Raw genomic sequence first — 19,437 nt, 5'->3', positions numbered from 1 at the left:
TCTTGGAAGGAGCACTGCAAGATCAATGAATCCCACCACTCATTCTTTTTTCAATCCCACTCCTCAACCTTCAATTTCTACGCTCTGCAACTATGTATACATAAAATTTAACCACAAATTACAACAAATAAATTTTAATTTTTTAAAACAAAAAATTAGATAAATTTAAGTTTTATATGCGATATCTTAGTCTTAAAATATAATTAGTTGTCTTTGAGATTACTTTAACCTCTTTTTCTTATTTTTTAAGTTTGAATTATTATTTGGTTTGAAATATTTTAATAATTTTTTTATGAATGATTTTTATTTACTGATGATTTTTATTTAATAATTCTGGGGGAAAAGAAATAGAAAAATATATTTGGAGTAGTGATATCATATTATATCATGAAGAGATTGAGAGTTCAAATCTGGTGATGATGTTTTCTTTTTCATGGTGAGGACCACATTTGATAGAACCTTCAAACACAAGATCACTAAATAGAACAAGAACATTAATGTTCCTTTCTACTACAGCCTCAGATGTATTTCATTTCTCACATATACAATAAAATCTAGTTGGAACCAAAAACAAAATTTATAAATCTGCCAGGAACAAAACCTTCCACCTGAAAATGCACAAGACTTCCTTCCCCAACAGATAACTCGACAATTTGGTGTGAACGTGTGCACATAGACACACTGAGCCAACCACCACACGTCCATCACAGGACCGCTATTGCAACAATCCTTTAGAGAAATCATCAACTCTACTCTCATGCAGCTTTGAAGCTTTCTGATAAAAGCTTGTAATATTGTATTTGCTGCAGCCAAAAGTATACATTGTTAAGGAGAGAAAAAGAATGCAGGATTGCTGGGGCATAAAGAATGCAATAGTAATCCAAAAGCACCTTGTCTGAAACAGAAGGAGAGATTTTCTCCAAAGCTCGCCTGAAATGTACATCTTTGATGGTCCATGGTACGCCATCCAAACTTCTGTACGATGATGTTAGTTTCTCTTCAAGAGCAGCCATGGCGGCTTCGTTCATCTACCATTAAGAAATACTCTTATCAGAAAATCCTAGTCTTACTGTAAGTGAGTATGAAGTTTCATACAGGTGAAAATATGTCACTTGTTCTGTAGCTACAAAGGATGTCTATTGTTCTATTTTTATGCATAATTTCCTGAACGGGTAGATAGGAAAGAAAGTGACATCAAGTTGACTTATTTTATTTCTGAAACAATAATCAAAAGGGAAGTCAGTGCCAAAGGCAGTAAAAGACACACCAAAGCAGAGAGATCAGCGCCACTGAGATTTTCACAAGCACCATCTCTGCCAAGGGCCATCAAGTCCATATTAGCATCTATTGGCTTCTTCCGAGCAAGAGCTTTCAAGATCATCCCTCGTTCATCTGGACTAGGGAGAGGAACATACAGAAGCTTCCCAAATCTTCCTGGTCGGAGCACAGCACGATCCATAACTTCAGGCCTACCAATATACCAGCAAGATAAGAGAGGCTAAAATAAGGGACCAAAGATAAACATTCCAGCAGAATATTTTCTAATTTCCCATCAAAAGAGCTGGAAACAGCTATCTCTACCTATTTGTAGCACCAATTACATAAACACCCCGTCTCTGTTCTGCACCATCCAGTTCTACCAATAGCTGCAATGGCAGATATTGTCCATTTCTCAGTCCATAATAATGTCCGGACAATTTACTGCAAAGGGAAGAAAATACTGGAGACGGGTTATTTTACTAACCTGGTTCAAGAGCCGCTCAACAACCCAGCCCCCTTCTTTACCACGCTTCGTCGTCAGTGCATCCACCTGATATTGAAAGTCGTACAAATTGTTAATCACTGCCAGAGTGCAAGTACAAAGGCAAAGGGATGACTAATATCTAATTTACTTGTTCTAAAATGCATTGATCTTATGTAGAGTTGCAAAAATAAGGAACAAGAAAGAAGTACCTCATCAAAGAAAAGTATACATGGAGAACATGTCCTTGCACGACTAAATATTGTCCGCACTGCCAACTCACTTTCACCAACATATTTATTAAGAAGCTCAGGACCCTTGATGTAGAACAAAAGTTTACCGTGAGAATCAGCAAATTTCTGTTGATCCCAGCAAAATTATGGTGAGATAAAACCAGGAGAGAACCTTAATATGTATGAAATTTGCCCCAGCTTCATTAGCAACAGCCTTGGCAATCAATGTCTTTCCGCAGCCTGGAGGACCATAAAGCAAAAATCCTGTCTCCAAGTCCACCCCAAAGTCCTAAAAATTGAGAAACTTTTTCAGGGCAGCAAACATCTGAGAATTACTCAATAAAAGGAGGACTCAGAAAATCTTATGCTGTGGACTTCATAGTTTTCTGTGTGATTGTCTTACTTTTTCCAGAAACAGACGCTAAAGAAATCCAAGTGTGTTTTGATAGAGGAGCAAACATATGAGACTGAATTGACTTAAAGTTACACGAAGATAGACAATAATCTAGATGTTGGGTTGCCTGCTAAGAAGTTCAAGCAAAAGAAGAAAGTAAAACGAGTCTAGTTTTGTTGCAAAGCCATAGCTCAGCTCAATAAATAAAGAAATTAATTACAATACCTCATAATCTTCAGGAAACTTTATACGCCTAACTATGTAACGGTCAAATTCCTCCCTAAGCAAATGAAGACCTCCAACATCATCCCATTTCACATTTGGTATAGTAGAAAATCCTTCTCTTCTAGATGAAGGTTGAACCATTTTAGCAGCTTCCTGCCATCAATTGGATTGGAATATGATATGCATCAAGACATCAGAAAACAACAGAAAAATCCCATGAAACGTGAACCCGAAATGAACAAGATCATGCAGAAGTTGGAATAATAAAAGTGAAAAGAAAAAAAAATTGCAATAGCATTAGTTAACTGAATAATTTTCTCCAATCATCAGTTGACAAAAAGGTAGCTGGCAAAAAGATGCAGGTATAAGTAATTTTCCGGCCATCTTTCGGAATGTGCAACATGGAGTGATAAATGAAGTTGACATGAGTTGTACTGCAGATGACGGTAGTTTGGAAAAATTAAATAAAAAAGACACTATCAAGAGAATGTAGATATATTTGCTAAGAGTAATTCGGACCTAACGTCTGTGCCACCTAGGTACATATAACCCACACAATTCTACATAGGGCACATGCAGCAGGCCACATAGGAAAACATGGCACACAAAAGGGATAGGTGCGACATATTACAGACTAATAACCAATGACAGATTGAAGAAAGATATGTTTAAGAATTGTAAAGTTGCAATGCCAATGTCAACACCATTTTTCTCCTCTTCATTACTCTCGACAAGCAGCAGAGGGGAAAAGAGATTCACACATAACAGCATAGAAAGATTATCCAGCATTGTCTAAGGATGTAAGGAAACCATAATCCAGCACATTCACTAGTTACCAATGTGCAGACTATAACTGAATCTCAATTACCTCAAAATCGGCCATGGTTATGCTGAGTTTCTCCATTTCTTCATGGGACCATGGTTGCCTCCACCAATCTTCATTAGAATCCCTGTCTTGTGATTCTTTTGAAAGCTCAACCTTTCTCTTGTCTATGATTCTCTTCATTGCAAGGTTACCAGCCTTGTTGGCTAGTGCTGCCAAATCTGCTCCAACAAATCCTGGAGTGGACCTAGCTATTTTCACAAGATCAAAAGCACCTTCAACCTTAAGATTGCATGTTAGCACTGAGAGAATCTGAACACGTGCGCATTCATCAGGAACTCCTAAAACAATTTCACGATCAAATCGTCCAGGCCTCCTCAAGGCAGGGTCAACAGCATCAGGTCTATTTGTTGCTCCAATAACAAGTACATAGCCAGGTCTGCAATTAGAACTTTCAGAATCTGCATTGTCGTCGTTGGGTTTCACAAGCCTGTGCGATTCATCCATGCATGTCATCAACTGTGTCACAATGCGCCTCTCCATTTCCCTCTGCAAATTTTCCCTTTTTGAAGCAATTGCATCAATTTCATCAATGAAAACAATAGATGGTGCTGTCCTGTATGCTTTTGAGAATAACTCTCGAATATTTTCTTCTGATGCACCTGAAAAGGGTCACAAAGGGAAAAAAGAAGAAAAAAGAACTTGAATACTCCAAGAGCTTTAAAACGTATGAAAGAAAACCACAGGAAAGTAAGCTATGTAGATAGAAATTTATCATCAAACAACACATTCTAAAGACTAAACCAAAGACAAGTGAGAAAACCAAAAAGGACACCTAGATTTAGCAACAAGGCACACAATGGATCTCAATTTCAAAGTATAAAATGCAAAGTCAGTCAAAGTTGGCACTGGTCAAACAATTCGCTCCTGTTTGCTGAATAATTTGGCAGCTGCAAAAGGACTTGTTTTGAGTTGATCTCAACAGTGAAATTGATTTTAGGAAATTCACCACAATAGAGAAAAATCAACAACCACAATAGAGAAAAATCACCACAAGTGGATATCAATCACCACAATAGAGAAAAATCAACCTTTCCAATGACACAAAAAAGGGAATTCACAATCTTATAGTTACACAAATAAAGCTAGAAAAAGAAAATGAAGCTATCTGCCTGTATGTGGCTTCCAAAGAATTTTGTGTATCGACCTCGACATTTTTTAGTAGTATATGGCACTAGTTCCATGTTCAACTGTTAAACTAAAGAGGATGATACACTGGTTGTCTCAAGTAGTATATAATCCTTGTTGGTTCTCCAGCTGGTACATTGTAGATTTGGTCCCCAAGCTCTGAAAGTGGAATGAATTGGTAGGATGCAGGAAATCCATCTAATTATAATGAACTGAGACATCGGGTGATATGTGTATAAATATTGGAACAAATCCTTATCACATGAAACCAATTCAGAATCCCTTTACATTTCATCAGAGTAGGTTCAGGTAATTGCAAAATTAGAATGCAGCATCTGGCAACTAATTCTCATACAGACTTAGACATCTATTTGAGGCCAGAAAACAGGAAGTCGAATTGTTTAGAAAAAGAAATCCCACATTGCTTAATATTAACAATTCAAGAATAAGGAAGAATCGAAGTCTCTCTTAAGCTGAACCTAATTGAATGGTTAAATGAGAAAGTTTGAAGCTGGATGTAAGTTATCCAAAGCTACACCATTTTCAGCTTTGGCCTTTGTGCATAAACTGGGTACTCATACATGAAAGTACAATATGGAATTTTCCACTGTTTTATATATAGGCTACATAGAAGTGAAAATATTCAAGCTAGTGCTCCAGCAGCAGCACATACATAAAAGCTGATAGTCTAGATATTTCATACTTATTAAGTCCCTCTGAATAATACCAGTGTTCTTCACTATTAAGTCATACATTACAATAATCCTTGCTTTAAATGTAATACCTGAAACTCCAGACACCAGCTCAGTAGCAGAAATTTTGTAAAATGGCACTCCAGTCTCATTGGCAATGGCATGAGCCAACTTGGTTTTTCCACATCCTGGTGGCCCATGCAATAGAATCCCTGCCATAGGCTTCACGCCCAAGTGACATGGTATCTGCGGATGATACAATGGCACAATGACCTCCATCTTCAATTCCTCAATCACACCACTCATTCCCCCTAAATCCTTAAACATTGGCCCATTAGCTTCATGCCCCTCCTTGCCACTATTATTATTCTTATTAATCATACTCAGATCATCACCTAATTTACCTTCTTCAGTTACCAAGTTAACCTTTTTCATATCCTTGTTATCCACAACCTCCAACTCCAAGACTTGTTTAACCTCTATCCCCTTCCCCGTCTCCTTCGATTTCCTACGCAAATTTTCGCGTAGCATCGACTTCATCAAGTCAAGCTCCGGTTCGAATTTCTCCCCATAGACGGCGTCGTCCGAGGTAGACACCTCCTCATCGGACGAATCATCTCCTTCCGAAGAACTGGCAGATACCACAGAGGATGACGAGCCGCCTCCTCTACTGTTCAAAACGTCGTCATTCCTATTCCTCAAGTGTCGAGCTTCAACGAGCCGCAATTTTTCCTCCTTCTCATCGATTTTCCTTCGTTTCTTCATAAGAGGAGTATCACCATCATCGTTAGAATCATCCATGTCGTCGTTTCTTCTGCTTGATACCTGAATAATTTGTTGAACACGTTTAGTGAATGGCTGCAGCTTGTGCCGGGCATAGTGTGGGTAGGTGGAGCGGAGGTGGTCCACCAATTCCTCGACGGTTCCGTGGTTCTTCTTCGCAGCGGACTCGATATGCCGGCGGAGAATACTGTCGAAATTGGACCTAGATTTTGCTCCTTCGCCGCCGCCGCGTCTCCTTCCCATCCTCAGTTGTTGCAGGGAAAAGAAGGTGGTATGAGGTGAGAGAAATTAGGGTTTTGATTGCATGAAATTAGAAAGAATTACTGCCACTACCATGAACGCTGGAGTTTATAATGTCTTGTAAAATTTAGATTATTTGACAGAATATTTCCAAGACTGGAAAATATATTCAACCCTGCACCATTATTAGCACTTACCGGACTAACCCAAATATACAAAATAGTATAAACTATAAATTAAGAATTTGAAATATTTCATAATTTAGAATTATCCAAATAAATTTTAATTTTAAATCTATCCATTCAAGCCTAAGATAGAGAAATTAATGAGGTTGACAGAAGAGGACGTTGGGCTTCACTATGGAAAGAGGAGACGCAATATGCCCAATAATTTTGCTATTGTGGGAACAAATTCAACTTAAATACCCAAAATTGCCATCCATTTGTTCTTTTCATTTGTGACTTCACTATGAAAAAATAAATTTTTTCCTTCCATTCACTTTTGGTGATAAATATAACTCATAAAATTTGGTTCAGATAACATTTGATCAGATTTAAAACGTAATGTATAAATCAATAAGGATAACCGAACATAATTCATGTGTGTAATATGATTTGGATTAATTCAATAATAGCTTTATTTAGTGAATAAAATTGAGGTTTCATGAATAAGTTGAAGGTTATGGTTCAAGTATCATCAAACTTGTAAATTTTTGTCTCGTGCAAAACGAATTTAATTTTAAAAGTGTAATGTGGATAAATATGTAAAAGTTGGCTCAAGCCCATTAGAAAAAAATACAAGTGATATGGGGTAGTGTGTAAGAGTAAGCCGAGACCCATTGGGGTGCGGGGGTCACCAAGAACACTTGGGATCCGAGTGGGTTGATCTGAGCTGACTACTCGCAACTCAGAATTGGGAGCATTACACGTGGCATGATCCATGGCCACCAACACTATTCAATAGGTACGTACATTTATTATCTTGTTACTCTATATATGTGATCTTGCTATTCGATTCAATAGGTATGTGAATTTATTATCTTGTTACTCTATATTTATAATACTGTGATTCGGTGTATGACCTGTTGGTTGATTTAAGCATTGAAACATCATGATATGACACATCCAGCAACTTTAATTGTATTTTTAAACTGTTTTTTTTTTTTAAAAAAAAAATGGATCATTTTGTGGAGGATCAAGACCCGATGATCAGGTGACCACTGGAGTTGATCACAAAGAGACCAGATCAACGAGTTAATTATTTTTTTATTATAAAAAAAATATTTTATTATAATTTTTTTTAAAATAATAACAAAAACATGACGAGTCGTGATTTCAAATCGCGACTCGTCATTAAATAAATGCCAAATAATGCAAAGCTTCCCAAGTCGGGAAATAAAATCCCGACTTCAAGTCGGGATTTTGTTTCCCGACTTGGGAATTTTGCTTTTTTTTTTTCGTTTAAATTATTATTATATAATTTAATTTATATATAATTAAGTTTAACAATATACTAAAATCCAAAATTAATAAAATTAACATTGCATTAACTTAAAAATTACAATTAAGGGTACAAATGTAATAGTTATTTATTTTGTACAATTGTAAAAAATTACATTAAATGTATACAATTACAAATATAAAAAATGTCCACCCGTTCCACAATGTCGTCTGTGGCGTTGACGTCGAGGTCTTCTAATTTCCTCGCCCACATTTTGAACTGGCTCATTTTGCGCCTCATTTTCTTCACCAACAAATCGACTTGATGTTTCAGAACTTGACTCCACATTGTCACGATATGCACCAAATGATGGAAATGGAATTGGTGAAATATTATATCCTTGTGTAAATGGTTGATTAAAACCAAGACCAAGGTCAAGAGAAAAATCTTGTGTTTGATTTAACATATATGGAGTCGATTGAAACCAATCACCTTGAGATGGTTGAGGCATATAATAATCTTGAGGCGGTTGAGGTACGTAATAATCTTGAGGTGGATATACTGTAGAAGGACCAGCTATATCCACCCCAAAATCACGACGTTCAACTGAACCAGTTGACATTCGACTAGAACTTCTTCTTTGCCTGTGGGATGTTGTGGGAGCATCATCGGATGGAGAAGCAATTTGTTGTGGCTGTTGGGTTATAGCCTCCCTGATAATATGTAACCCATGTTCAAATCTATCCACCAATTGACTATATCCTTCGATATTTGGTGGTCTAGATCGACATAAAGTTTCAAGGGCATTCACCTCATTTGCCTGAAAAGTGTAGAAAAATAATTAGCCTTGTGTTGTTAAAAATATATATAAAATAAAAGATGTAATATTATATAATAACGTACCACAACTTGCAACATAGGTGCTTCTCCAGGTTGGTACCCGCTTTCCACACGTCTATCAGTAGATGACGACACGAAATTTCTTATTATGTTGTAGTACCACTCCCAATAACCTCGTTCTGTTTCCCTTCTATTAGAAATGAGTGGCCTATGTACAACCGTGTCATATCGTCTTTGCCATCTATTGATGTATTGTATGTGTTGCAGAGACCAATCTGCGCCCGCGTGATTTTTACGGGAAATCTGATGGAGGCTCATATCACGGGTATCCGTCGATTCTGGTACATTCTGCCTCATCCCGAATTGGCGAACAACTCGTTCGGGACGATGCATTTCAACTATTGCGTAGAATATCAACGGAACAGATGACCTCCACAACTGGGGGTTCAATTCATCGGCGTAAGCCATAATGACATCCGAGTCCATGTCATACGGCTGCCATATGAACTGTAATAAAAACAAAAATGTAAATTAATATGAATTTAATTCACGGTATAAATATACGAATAATATTAAAATTTAGTTACCTGATCCGCCTGCATCTCATCCAAAATTTCTCGTATGACTCATACAGTTCCCCGAACTGTAGTGATGAAAGTGTGCTGACAATTCCAAGTAGCACCATATGGTGCTGCTGGGAGCCAGCGATTGTTGTCCATTTGCACTTGGCCCATAAATAGCCGTTGGGCACCAAGTCCAGGACAAAGTGGCGTAATCCTTGACCACGCCCAAATCTACACGAACAATACAAATATGTGTTATTAATGAATATCAATAGCAAAAAAAAAAAAATGTGTAAGACTTTTTAAGTCAATTTTACCTGTAGCAATTGCAGCGCTCCACCAATTGCCGCTTTGCCTTTTGTGCTGGCATTGCACAATTCGCGATATAAAAATGCCAGCACAGCACTCCCCCAATTATAGTTCCTCGCGGTTTCTATATCTTCTAATTTTGAAAGATATAGTAATGAGACATAGTTACCTGAGGAATCTGGGCACATCAATCCCCCAAATAAAAGTAATGCAACGGCACGTGCGTACTGGACGACGACAGCCTGGGGAGTATTATAAGTAATTTCGACCGCCGCCAAATGAGATGTAATTGCCGATGTCTGTAATCTCGAGCCCTTCAACACATTTGCATCCGGGCTAAAGCCTATGTAAGTAAGGCAATATTCTTGCCATTGTTGTGTTGTGCGGTCGAAATCAATTCCAGTCACCGGCTCGCCGTCTATTGGGAGTGCCCAAATTATTTGTACATCTTGTAGGGTAATTGTGGCTTCCCCTATACGAAAATGAAAAGTGTGCGTCTCCGATCGCCACCTCTCCACTAATGCAGTGATGAGGTGTTGATTTAATTGAAGGCGTCCGCACCTGTAAACTCCATAAAATCCTATTTGGTATAGGATTTTTTGTACACGCTCGGACATATTATTTTGGTTAAAGTAGCTCCAAAAGGTACCATCCGCACGCCGTGAAATGAGTACGGCGTCTAGGTCACCATCTGGAATATCGTCAGACCTATGTTGGGCTTGTTGAGATAATACAGTACTATCACGAGGATCATAGACTGATCGTCTATCCATTTGTGTGGAAAAAAAAATTGAAGACAAACTCACGGTATAAAATGAAGGTGGGTGAAAATTTTTGCTGGTGGATGAAGTGAGTTTCCACCACCTTCATCCGTCCAATTTATAATGGTGGATGAGGGTGGGGGAAAATTTTAATTTTATAAAAAAAAAATTTTTTAAAAATTTAAAGGCTGGCCGCGATCAATGGTTGGCAGCCACAGCCTTGGTCAAAGGCTGGCGCTGCCAGCCTTAATGAGGGCAGGCCGCTGCCAGCCCTCATTAAAGGAGGGCTGGCAGCGTGCCAGCTCTCCTCATGCTGCCAGCCCTCCTCATTAAAGGGGGCTGGCCCTTTGCCAGCCCCCTTTAATATATATATATTATATATATATAATATATATAATATATTTATATTATATATATTTATTATATTTTTATATTTATATATTATATATATTTATTAGTATAATATATATTTATATATATATTTATATAATATGTACTTATATATGTACATATATATATGGCTCTTTAAAGGCTGGTAGGTACAGCCTTTGAATAAGGCTGGTACATACCAGCCTTTGCCAGCCTTTATAGGTCGCGACCTACCTGAATAAATGCATTACTACCCGCCTATATATATGCGTACATCCCTTGTTTCCGTCATCTAGTTTCAAAACATTGAGATTTTTCTTACAACATATTCATATCTTGTTCCTCATTTTTACGTAGAAACTTGCAACAAAATGGCTTCTTCATCTTCTCGCATTGAGATTTTTCTGTATTTTGGTGGTGAATTATCGACCGATGGATGGTCTGTTACATATGATCAGACGCCCATTGCAGCAATGAGGATCCCTCGTTCATCCAGTTATGATCAATTTTTATCAAAAATCTACAAAAAAATTGGTGTTGATAGCTCCCGATTTTCGTTGAATGTTTCTGCAAAACATTCGTGCAGCTGATACCAATAAAGGATGACGATACATTGTCATTCTTTACTGATCCTACAGCTAGATTTCCACTAATGAAAATATTCGTCGAAACGGTGGAAATCCAGCACGATGATGCTCCACAAATTGGCCGAGGTTGGGGAGCTTTCGATTCCCGGCAGTTGGTGGATGACAACTCACAAATGAGTCAACAATGGGGGGAATACATGGCGATGTTATCGAGCCAAGGATTTCCGTCATCCTCCAACTACGAAAATTTCACAGGTACCTATAACTCTAATTTCGATGCAGGTACTTCTAACCCCGATTTTGGTGCAAGCACATCACATTATGATACAGATTGTTATACTCCGAATGTGGTGTCTGTCACACAAGGGCTCGATAATATTGAACTTAATTACACAGAGCCCACCCACTCACATACTTCATCCACCTCCCATTTTATACCAACTTCTGCACAACACATTGCCGAGCCAGAAGACCCTATTGCGGACAGCCTGACTAATGAATCAGATGTAGCTTCCGAACCGGATGAAGTGGATTATCCAATTCCACCTGAGGATGAAAACGAAGATGTTGACATAAATGTTGTCGCCGAAAATGTTGCACAAGGTACGTCAATATCCTCTCAGCCGGTTACGCCACAACGAACTTCTCAGGAAACATTTTACCGCTCCATACCATTTTTTGAACAAACATTCCCAGAGGTACCAGTGGATTCTATTGATGTACCGAACTTAAGGTATGAAAAATTTTATGACAAAAACGAAGGCAGAATTGATGTGGGAATGCTTTTCAAAAATAAAGTAGCTTTAATCGAGGCGGTGAAAGATCACTCAATACGATATGCCCGACGCGAGTATTGGGTACCTGAGAGTTCAAAGACCAAGTGGAAAGTTTTGTGTAGGCATACCACCGAAGGTATATATATATATATATATTTTTGTTGTATATGTCTAAACATACAAAATTATTCGACTGATTCGTGTTTATTTTTTGCAGCTATGCGGTGTAGATGGGAGCTGCGAGGTATTTACAAACCAAAAATGGGAAGGTGGACAATAACAAAATACGGAGGGGACCATACATGTATATTGAATCAAATGTCCCTCGAACACGGTAATTTAGATAGAGTATATGTTGCTTCTTTATTGTTAGGACATGTAAAATGCAACCCGTCGTACGGAATCAAGCATGTCATCCAGACTGTGAAAGACCATACTGGATACGATATAGCATATCAAAAGGCATGGTACAGTTTGAAAATGGCACGTGAGATGGTTTATGGCACATGGGAGAGCTCCGTTCAAAAGCTACCCAAATACTTGGGAGCTCTCCAAAAATATAATCCAGGAACGATTGTTGAATGGCAACATAAAGCCCGCGACACATCAACCGGTGCATATGTGATAGGGTACGTATTCTGGGCGTTCAAGCCGTACATTGAAGGGTTCCAACACTGTCGCAACCTTATCAGTGCAGATGGGGCCCATCTATACACAAAGTACAAGCACAAGATGTTGATTGCTGCTGCCATGGATGGAAATCAACAGGTACTTCCTCTTGCTTTTGCTGTTGTCGATGAAGAATCACTTTTATCTTGGAAGTGATTTCTTAGACAATTGAGCAGACACATTATACGAGGGCGACGGGGTATCTGCCTTATTTCTGACCGCTATGCTGGTATCACAAGAGCTGTACGTGAATGTCCGGATTTCGTGCCACCTAACGGCGTGCACCGATATTGCTTGCGGCACGTGTGTTCCAATTTCAACAGTAAATACAAAAATGTTGTGTTGAAGGATCTTTGTTGGAGAGCTGGCTCTGAATATCAGATCAGAAAATTCAATCGCACTATGGAGGAGATAAAGAAATAGTCCCTCGAGGCGTTTCAGTGGTTAGATAGGATCGACAAGGAAAAATGGACAGCATCACATGACGGTGGATGGCGATGCGGAATTCTGACGACAAATATGTCGGAATGCATAGATGGAGTATTGAAAGGGACTCGCCGCCTACCGTTGACAGCAATTGCTGAGATGACGTTTCAGCGAAGTGTCCATTATTTCCGTGAGAGGTTAGCAAGAAGTACTGTAATGTTGACCAACAACCAACTGTGGACGGATTTTGCATATAAGATGTTCACACGTTGGCATCAAAATTCTGTTGAACATACCGTCACCAAATACCATCAGTTCCAACAGTCCGCCTCGGTTGTTACAAGACGTCACGGTGGACATGGAGTCAACACCCATGTTGTCAAAATTGTGAACCGAGAATGTTCTTGCGGCAAATGGACTCAATTTGGTCTACCTTGCAGTCACGCTCGAAAGGTATGCGCTGCATTCATGATTAATGTTGCATCAATGGTGAAGGATTATTACGATATAATGACTTATAAGAATACATATTCTAAGTCATTTGAACCTGTACATTCCGAATATTATTGGGATGTACCGGGATTTGAGTTGGTCCACGATCCTACTATTCGCATCTCTTCGCGCCCTGGTCGAAATCAAACAACACGTATTCACAACGAGATGGATTGGGCGCAAAGGCGTGCACGACAACAAGCACAACAAAGAAATTCTTCAACACAATCGGATGTGCCAGTACCGGCTAGCCAAGATTAATTGTATATTTTTTTTATTTTTTACAATTGTACAAAAATATACACTTTTACATTTATAAATTTAATGTAATTTTTTACAATTGTACAAAATAAATAACTATTACATTTGTACCCTTAATTGTAATTTTTTAAGTTAATGCAATGTTAATTTTATTAATTTTGGATTTTAGTATATTGTTAAACTTAATTATATATAAATTAAATTATATAATAATAATTTAAACGAAAAAAAAAAAGCAAAATTCCCAAGTCGGGAAACAAAATCCCGACTTGGGAAGATTTGCATTTTTGGGCATTTATTTAATGACGAGTCGCGATTTCAAATCGCGACTCGTCATGTTTTTGTTATTATTTTAAAAAAATTATAATAAAATAATTTTTTTTTATAATAAAAAAATAATTAACTCCCAGATCAACGTCATATGTAATAAAAAAAAAAGAATTTAGAATAGATTATTGTAATTTTAGTTTATAGTTTTTCATTATTTTAAATGTGGACTGTATTTTCGTTGGGCCATCTTGAAATGCTTGAGCCCACTACTAAACTGGACTAGAGTTCTATATTTCAGAGAAATATCCGAGCCCACCGCACACGGACAATGGCTCACGTTTTGCGGCCGCTAATTCTGTGGCCTCGGTGGCGCCACCGTCCCCCGCCGTTCTATCATGTGCTCAGCCTTCACTCGTCTTTAGCTCGCGCTTCAACTCGCCTTCAGTTCTTCTCCTTCTTCTCCACCTCGTATCGCGAAGTCCATTTCAGCTCGCGCGCTCTTAAATTGCGTGACTTTCCTCCGCCCTCTGATGTTAATGAGAGCGACGATGAGTCCTCCTCTGACAGCATCGGAACGAAGAAGAGCCGGAACGAGAGGAAGCGCGAGGCGCGACGCGCCGTACGCTGGGGTATGGAGCTGGCCAGCTTCTCTCCCCCTCAAATCAAACGCATTCTTCGGTATTGTTATCTGATTTGCAATTTTATCTTGCTAGTTACGAAGGAGGAATGCAGAAGTTAAGCATTTGATTTTTTCTTCCGTGCGTTCATGTGTTCAGAGTGGCTGCTCTTGAGCAAGAGGTGTTTGATGCTCTTATGTTAGTGAAGGTGATTTATTAATATATTTGTATTTATGTACATATATATTCTTTTTTCCTGTTACGTGATGATATCCAAATGGTTTATTTTCCTGTATTTTGTCTTTGTTGTCGAAGAAGATAAGGTGTTTGATTTATTGTCGCAGAGACTAGCCCGTGATGTTCGAGAGGGAAAGCGAAGACAATTTAATTATATTGGTGAGAAAGGACTAAGGACACTGTTCATTAATGATGCTGCATATGCTTATATTAGAGAGAAATAAAGCAAATTTGCTTGTGATAAGGGATGTTAAATTTGTTTGATTGACTCTCTTATAATTCTTGAAGAATTAGTGGAAAAGATGTTGGGAAAAGCAAAATAGGAGTATGATAAGCGGACTCTTGAACTGAGTTTTTACATATGCAATGACTTTGCTTTAATTACAATAGGTCTCTGTTAAGGATTGGAGGGCGGGCACTACTTTCTGCTGTATGGAGGATGCCAAATGACTTCTGTTTCGATAAGAATAGATTTTCAGAAACTTTTGTTCAACAAACCAAAACTTGGTCCTTATAATGTTCATGATGTATTTAAGATTACATAGTGCATCCCAACTTTTTATGCATGTAACACGATCAGCTGATATGGTAGGAAGACTACTCCGGGAAGTGGAGCCTGAGCTAATGGATGGCTTAATTCAGGCCACAAAAGATGGGGACCAGAGTAAGTTTCAAGATTTGTCAGGCTCAGAAACATTGGTCATTGATAATGAAGAAGAGGGAGAAGAAGAAATTGCAGAAGAGGACACAGAAGAGGTATGGAATGTGGGAACAGTTTAACTGTCTCGCTAGTTCATCCTTGCCTTAATTTCTAATGTGCTTGAGGAATGTATATTGTGTTCATGATCTTGTTTTGAATGATTTAATTTATTTTATTACGTGTTTGCTTTGTATAAATGTACAATTACTTCACAGGATTCCATGGACATTGCTGTCGTAAACAGATGGTATGATGGCCTGATCAATAAGGACATTAGCATTACCAACGAAATTTATTCACTTCAAGAAGTTGAATTTGATCGTCAGGTTAGTTTTATGATAGAATCTGATTAGAATTGCTAGCTCAAGAGTTTTGTTTGAGGTGATAACTTTACTTTTGTTGTCCTTCGCCAGAGCTCTTTATGATCCATATAATTTATGTTGGTGATTATTCTGTTATTTGCTCCTACAACACACTTCAAAATTAGTTGCTCACCTGGAAGAATAGGAAAAACGTAGTTCAAAATGAATAAAACTTGAACCTGTGAGTTGAGAAGGCCATACGTGTCACTGTAATCCAGGAAATAGATGTTGTTATCTCTGATTGACACTTTCCAAAATGCTTATGAAAGCTTGAGCGTATTGATCCAATATAGAAATTTTGTACTTCTGTCCTGTATATTAAATCCAATCTAACACAGTACCTTGACTTTGTATATCTGCAGTAATAAGTCTGCCCCAGTAACTCTTTTGTAATGGTGCAGAAATTGCATTTTGCTTTGACCTGACCAGTGGATTCTGTTCAGTAGAATGACTAAATGACCAGTTCCTTCCTATTAACTTAAACTCGAGGATAAGGGGAAGAAAAAACGTTATTCTAGCTATCGTCTTCTTGTTGCATTTCGAGAAGCTTGGCTTGAGATGGCTGTTTTAAGCTTTCTGACGAAATGCTTGCTAGACCATCCTTTTCTTTTTTTGAGCATTCACCAGAGTACTAGAACCGAAAACAAAATAACTGGCAGAATGTGACAGTTTACGTACTTGATGCTTCAAAAATTCTCTCTTACTGATGTTTCTAGTCTCCTCTATCTTACTATACTAGGAGCTCCGACAATTGGTTAGGAATGTGCAATCCACCCTACAACTCGAATCCAGTTTAGAGGAAAATGGAAAACCAGATGCGGCTGCTGCGAGTGCTAGAAGATCTCTCACTCAATTTCTCCGAGGTCTTGCCGAGCAACTTCCAGCTGCATAGTATGTAAACTTATCTCTTGTATCTCATTAGTATTTAGAAAAATTTATACTACAGAAATACATGAATGTGTTTCATCCCCTGTGTGTTATGATGGAGCGACATCAACAAAATTCTGAAGTAATTTAAAGAATTCATTTAGGCTTGAAGACAACACAGAAACCCGTAATAATTGGTATTATAAGCAACTTTGCTCAACGGTTTCGAGCTCTTTTTTAACCTAATCCTAAGAACAAATATGACTCTGTTTACTATTTCTTAAAAATAAGCTTTCTAGAACTAATTTTGATAAATTTCTTACTCAATAACCACACTAAGAACATTTAATTAATTGTTTTAGAAAAAGGGTAAACAAATTATATTATATTAACAATTAAATGGGGTTAAATGCAATAGGTCCTCTTGTATTTGTACGCTGTTAGGCAAAGAAAAGAAAACCAACGCCACCCCTTGTCGAAAGAGACATCAATTTCTTTTCCCCCAAAAACTCATGGTCTGTATCTAATTTCCAGGGGCGTATCAATTATAATCAATCTCATCCAAGAAAAAATTAAAAAAAAACAATTGGTACTAATTTAATCATGGAATTTTGTTTGTTTAAATTAGATTTGGTCGAATCAAACTAATCACAAAGTAAGTGTAATATAATTTTTTATGTGATTGATTACTTTATTTGAACTACACACTAATTATACTATAAGTGTATTGTACTTTCATATAATTGGTTCAAGTTAAACTGAACCAATTTGTGTTAGAATTTCTCCTTAGTCAAGCATTTAACCACCCTCCAAGGGAAGGAACAGGTCCGATATTATGATTAACCTATTGATCTGCCGCTCTCGCATCCTCCCAGAATAGATGATGGCTAGGTTGGGGAAGGTCTCCACAGACGACAAACAGACAGATGACACTTACGGCAAGAGGTCAGTTGTCTTGAATGAAAAATACAGATGCCAATACGCCACAAAATTCAACTTCATTATCTCCGACAACGACGTCCGTCTTGTTATGCCCACAGGCTTCCTTCTTGCATCATCCAAGCTCATGAGTGTTAGAAAAATAGCCCATCTCTATAAACGTCAATTGTGTTTGGCACTTTCTAGCGTGATGTTCTCTGTTGAAAAAGTTGTGGTGATTGACGAAAACCGTCTGAATTATTGAATTCTGTCGAGAAAACTGTATGAGACACGATGACTAATTCTCCCCCTCGTGTGAATATTCCTACATCTTCTAATCCTTTGACGTCAATTTAGGCAAGAATGTCCACTAGCTCAACCTTGTCCTTCCCGAATTACAAATTCACAGCCAAATTTTAGGGGGGTTGAATATTTTGAACATACATCGCTTTCACAACGATTCAATTCAGTTTCATTGTGGGAAGAGATAATTAATTATATGATAAATGCAATTATTTGTGTCCATTTACCCTATAAATTTTATTGGTATTAGATCACGAGAATAAAAAAATCGATCATGATGGATTATTTGACGTTTCGTTCTTACCAAATAAGTGAACAAATGTTGGCATAGTTGTAAGCTCAAGTGTCGTAATATATTGTGTTAGAAATGGCAAAATTGACCATTTTTATGTTGCATGGAATTACTTCCTTCCGGCTTATAAAAGTGAAATTGGTTATGGAGTCATTTTCTGTCAACTTGACACAAAGTTGCTAAATTCATTCAAATGGATACAGTAAAGTAGCTTTATTATGTTGGGAAACCTAACTCATACAGCAATTCGAGGCTGGAAGTTGCAGGAAAGGAGAATTGGATAAGACTGCCCCACCAGACGCACTCACTGACGCCACTTGATACTCCAAATGACTAAGATTTTTAAGTTGATAACAGAGTGAGCATTTAGAAAAAGAGTCTCAGTCGATGTTAAACAAAAAGGAGAGAGAGCCTAAAAGGGTCTCAACTTTGGGCTTTCACATAAGCCCATGAAATGAAGTCCAAAAATAGTGTAACACCCTAACAATAATTCCAAGAAATATCAGACTCAAACAATAACTATTGTAAAATATCAGAAATAATTAAAAAATAAAAAAAATCTAAAGAAATGCATGAAGAGTGATCAAAATGATGGAATCTCGTAATAAATGGTGCCCCTTGTGATAATAATAACAAGAACTTGAATTGTCTTTAAAAAAATAATTAAAATGATATGAAGATTGTTTCGTAATTCTTTTCAAGAATTGATGCTAGTGGTTGAAGGTAGGCGACTGATACTAGCCAGCATGTCTTGAAATTAAATAATGAAAATGGGGTACATAGGAAAATTCCAACACCATAGTTTGGTTTTTATTGCAAGTTGCTGCTTCTCGGAATTTAGGATAAATTATGGTAAGATTTTTGTTTCTTCTTTTCTCTGTAAGTTAGAACTATTCTCTAAGATTTAAGCCATCCCTAACTTGTAAAAGTACAAAGTTTGGACCAACTCAAGAAAACTCAATATATATATATATATCAATTAATGTTAGAAGAAATATGATAAATAATTTACCCATATTTAAAATCATAAAAAATATAAATTAATTAAAATTTAAAATT

The 19,437-nt window shown here is 37.5% G+C and overlaps 2 protein-coding genes across 4 annotated transcripts; one reads left to right on the top strand and one right to left on the bottom strand.

The window, feature by feature from the left end:
- Positions 1–448: 448 nt before the first annotated feature.
- Positions 449–6,509, bottom strand: LOC105166054 (cell division control protein 48 homolog C). The gene is made up of 10 exons (XM_011085271.3): positions 5,389–6,509; positions 3,462–4,078; positions 2,594–2,746; positions 2,147–2,263; positions 1,954–2,058; positions 1,745–1,810; positions 1,582–1,646; positions 1,268–1,469; positions 891–1,028; positions 449–803 (listed from the first exon to the last, which is right to left on the bottom strand). Exons 1-10 carry the CDS (start codon positions 6,320–6,322, stop codon positions 756–758), a joined length of 2,445 nt encoding a protein of 814 aa, XP_011083573.1. The 5' UTR covers positions 6,323–6,509; the 3' UTR covers positions 449–755.
- Positions 6,510–14,376: 7,867 nt separating this feature from the next.
- LOC105166056 (kinesin-like protein) lies at positions 14,377–18,111 on the top strand. Of its 3 annotated transcripts, none has more exons than XM_011085274.3 (7): positions 14,377–14,760; positions 14,859–14,907; positions 15,044–15,095; positions 15,529–15,692; positions 15,852–15,962; positions 16,738–16,889; positions 17,746–18,111. In XM_011085274.3, coding segments are annotated over exons 1-7 (879 nt in total). In that variant the 5' UTR covers positions 14,377–14,410; the 3' UTR covers positions 17,747–18,111. The 3 variants fall into 3 exon arrangements, with proteins under 3 accessions (XP_011083576.1, XP_011083574.1, XP_011083575.1); XM_011085272.3 differs by having other exon boundaries at positions 17,741–18,111; XM_011085273.3 differs by lacking the exon at positions 17,746–18,111 and having other exon boundaries at positions 16,738–16,964.
- Positions 18,112–19,437: the final 1,326 nt, after the last annotated feature.

Source organism: Sesamum indicum, linkage group LG7, assembly GCF_026168435.1.
Source record: "Sesamum indicum cultivar Baizhima isolate 11 linkage group LG7, ASM2616843v1, whole genome shotgun sequence".
Taxonomy (NCBI): Eukaryota; Viridiplantae; Streptophyta; class Magnoliopsida; order Lamiales; family Pedaliaceae; genus Sesamum; species Sesamum indicum.
This window is presented reverse-complemented; position numbering and strand designations above follow the sequence as displayed.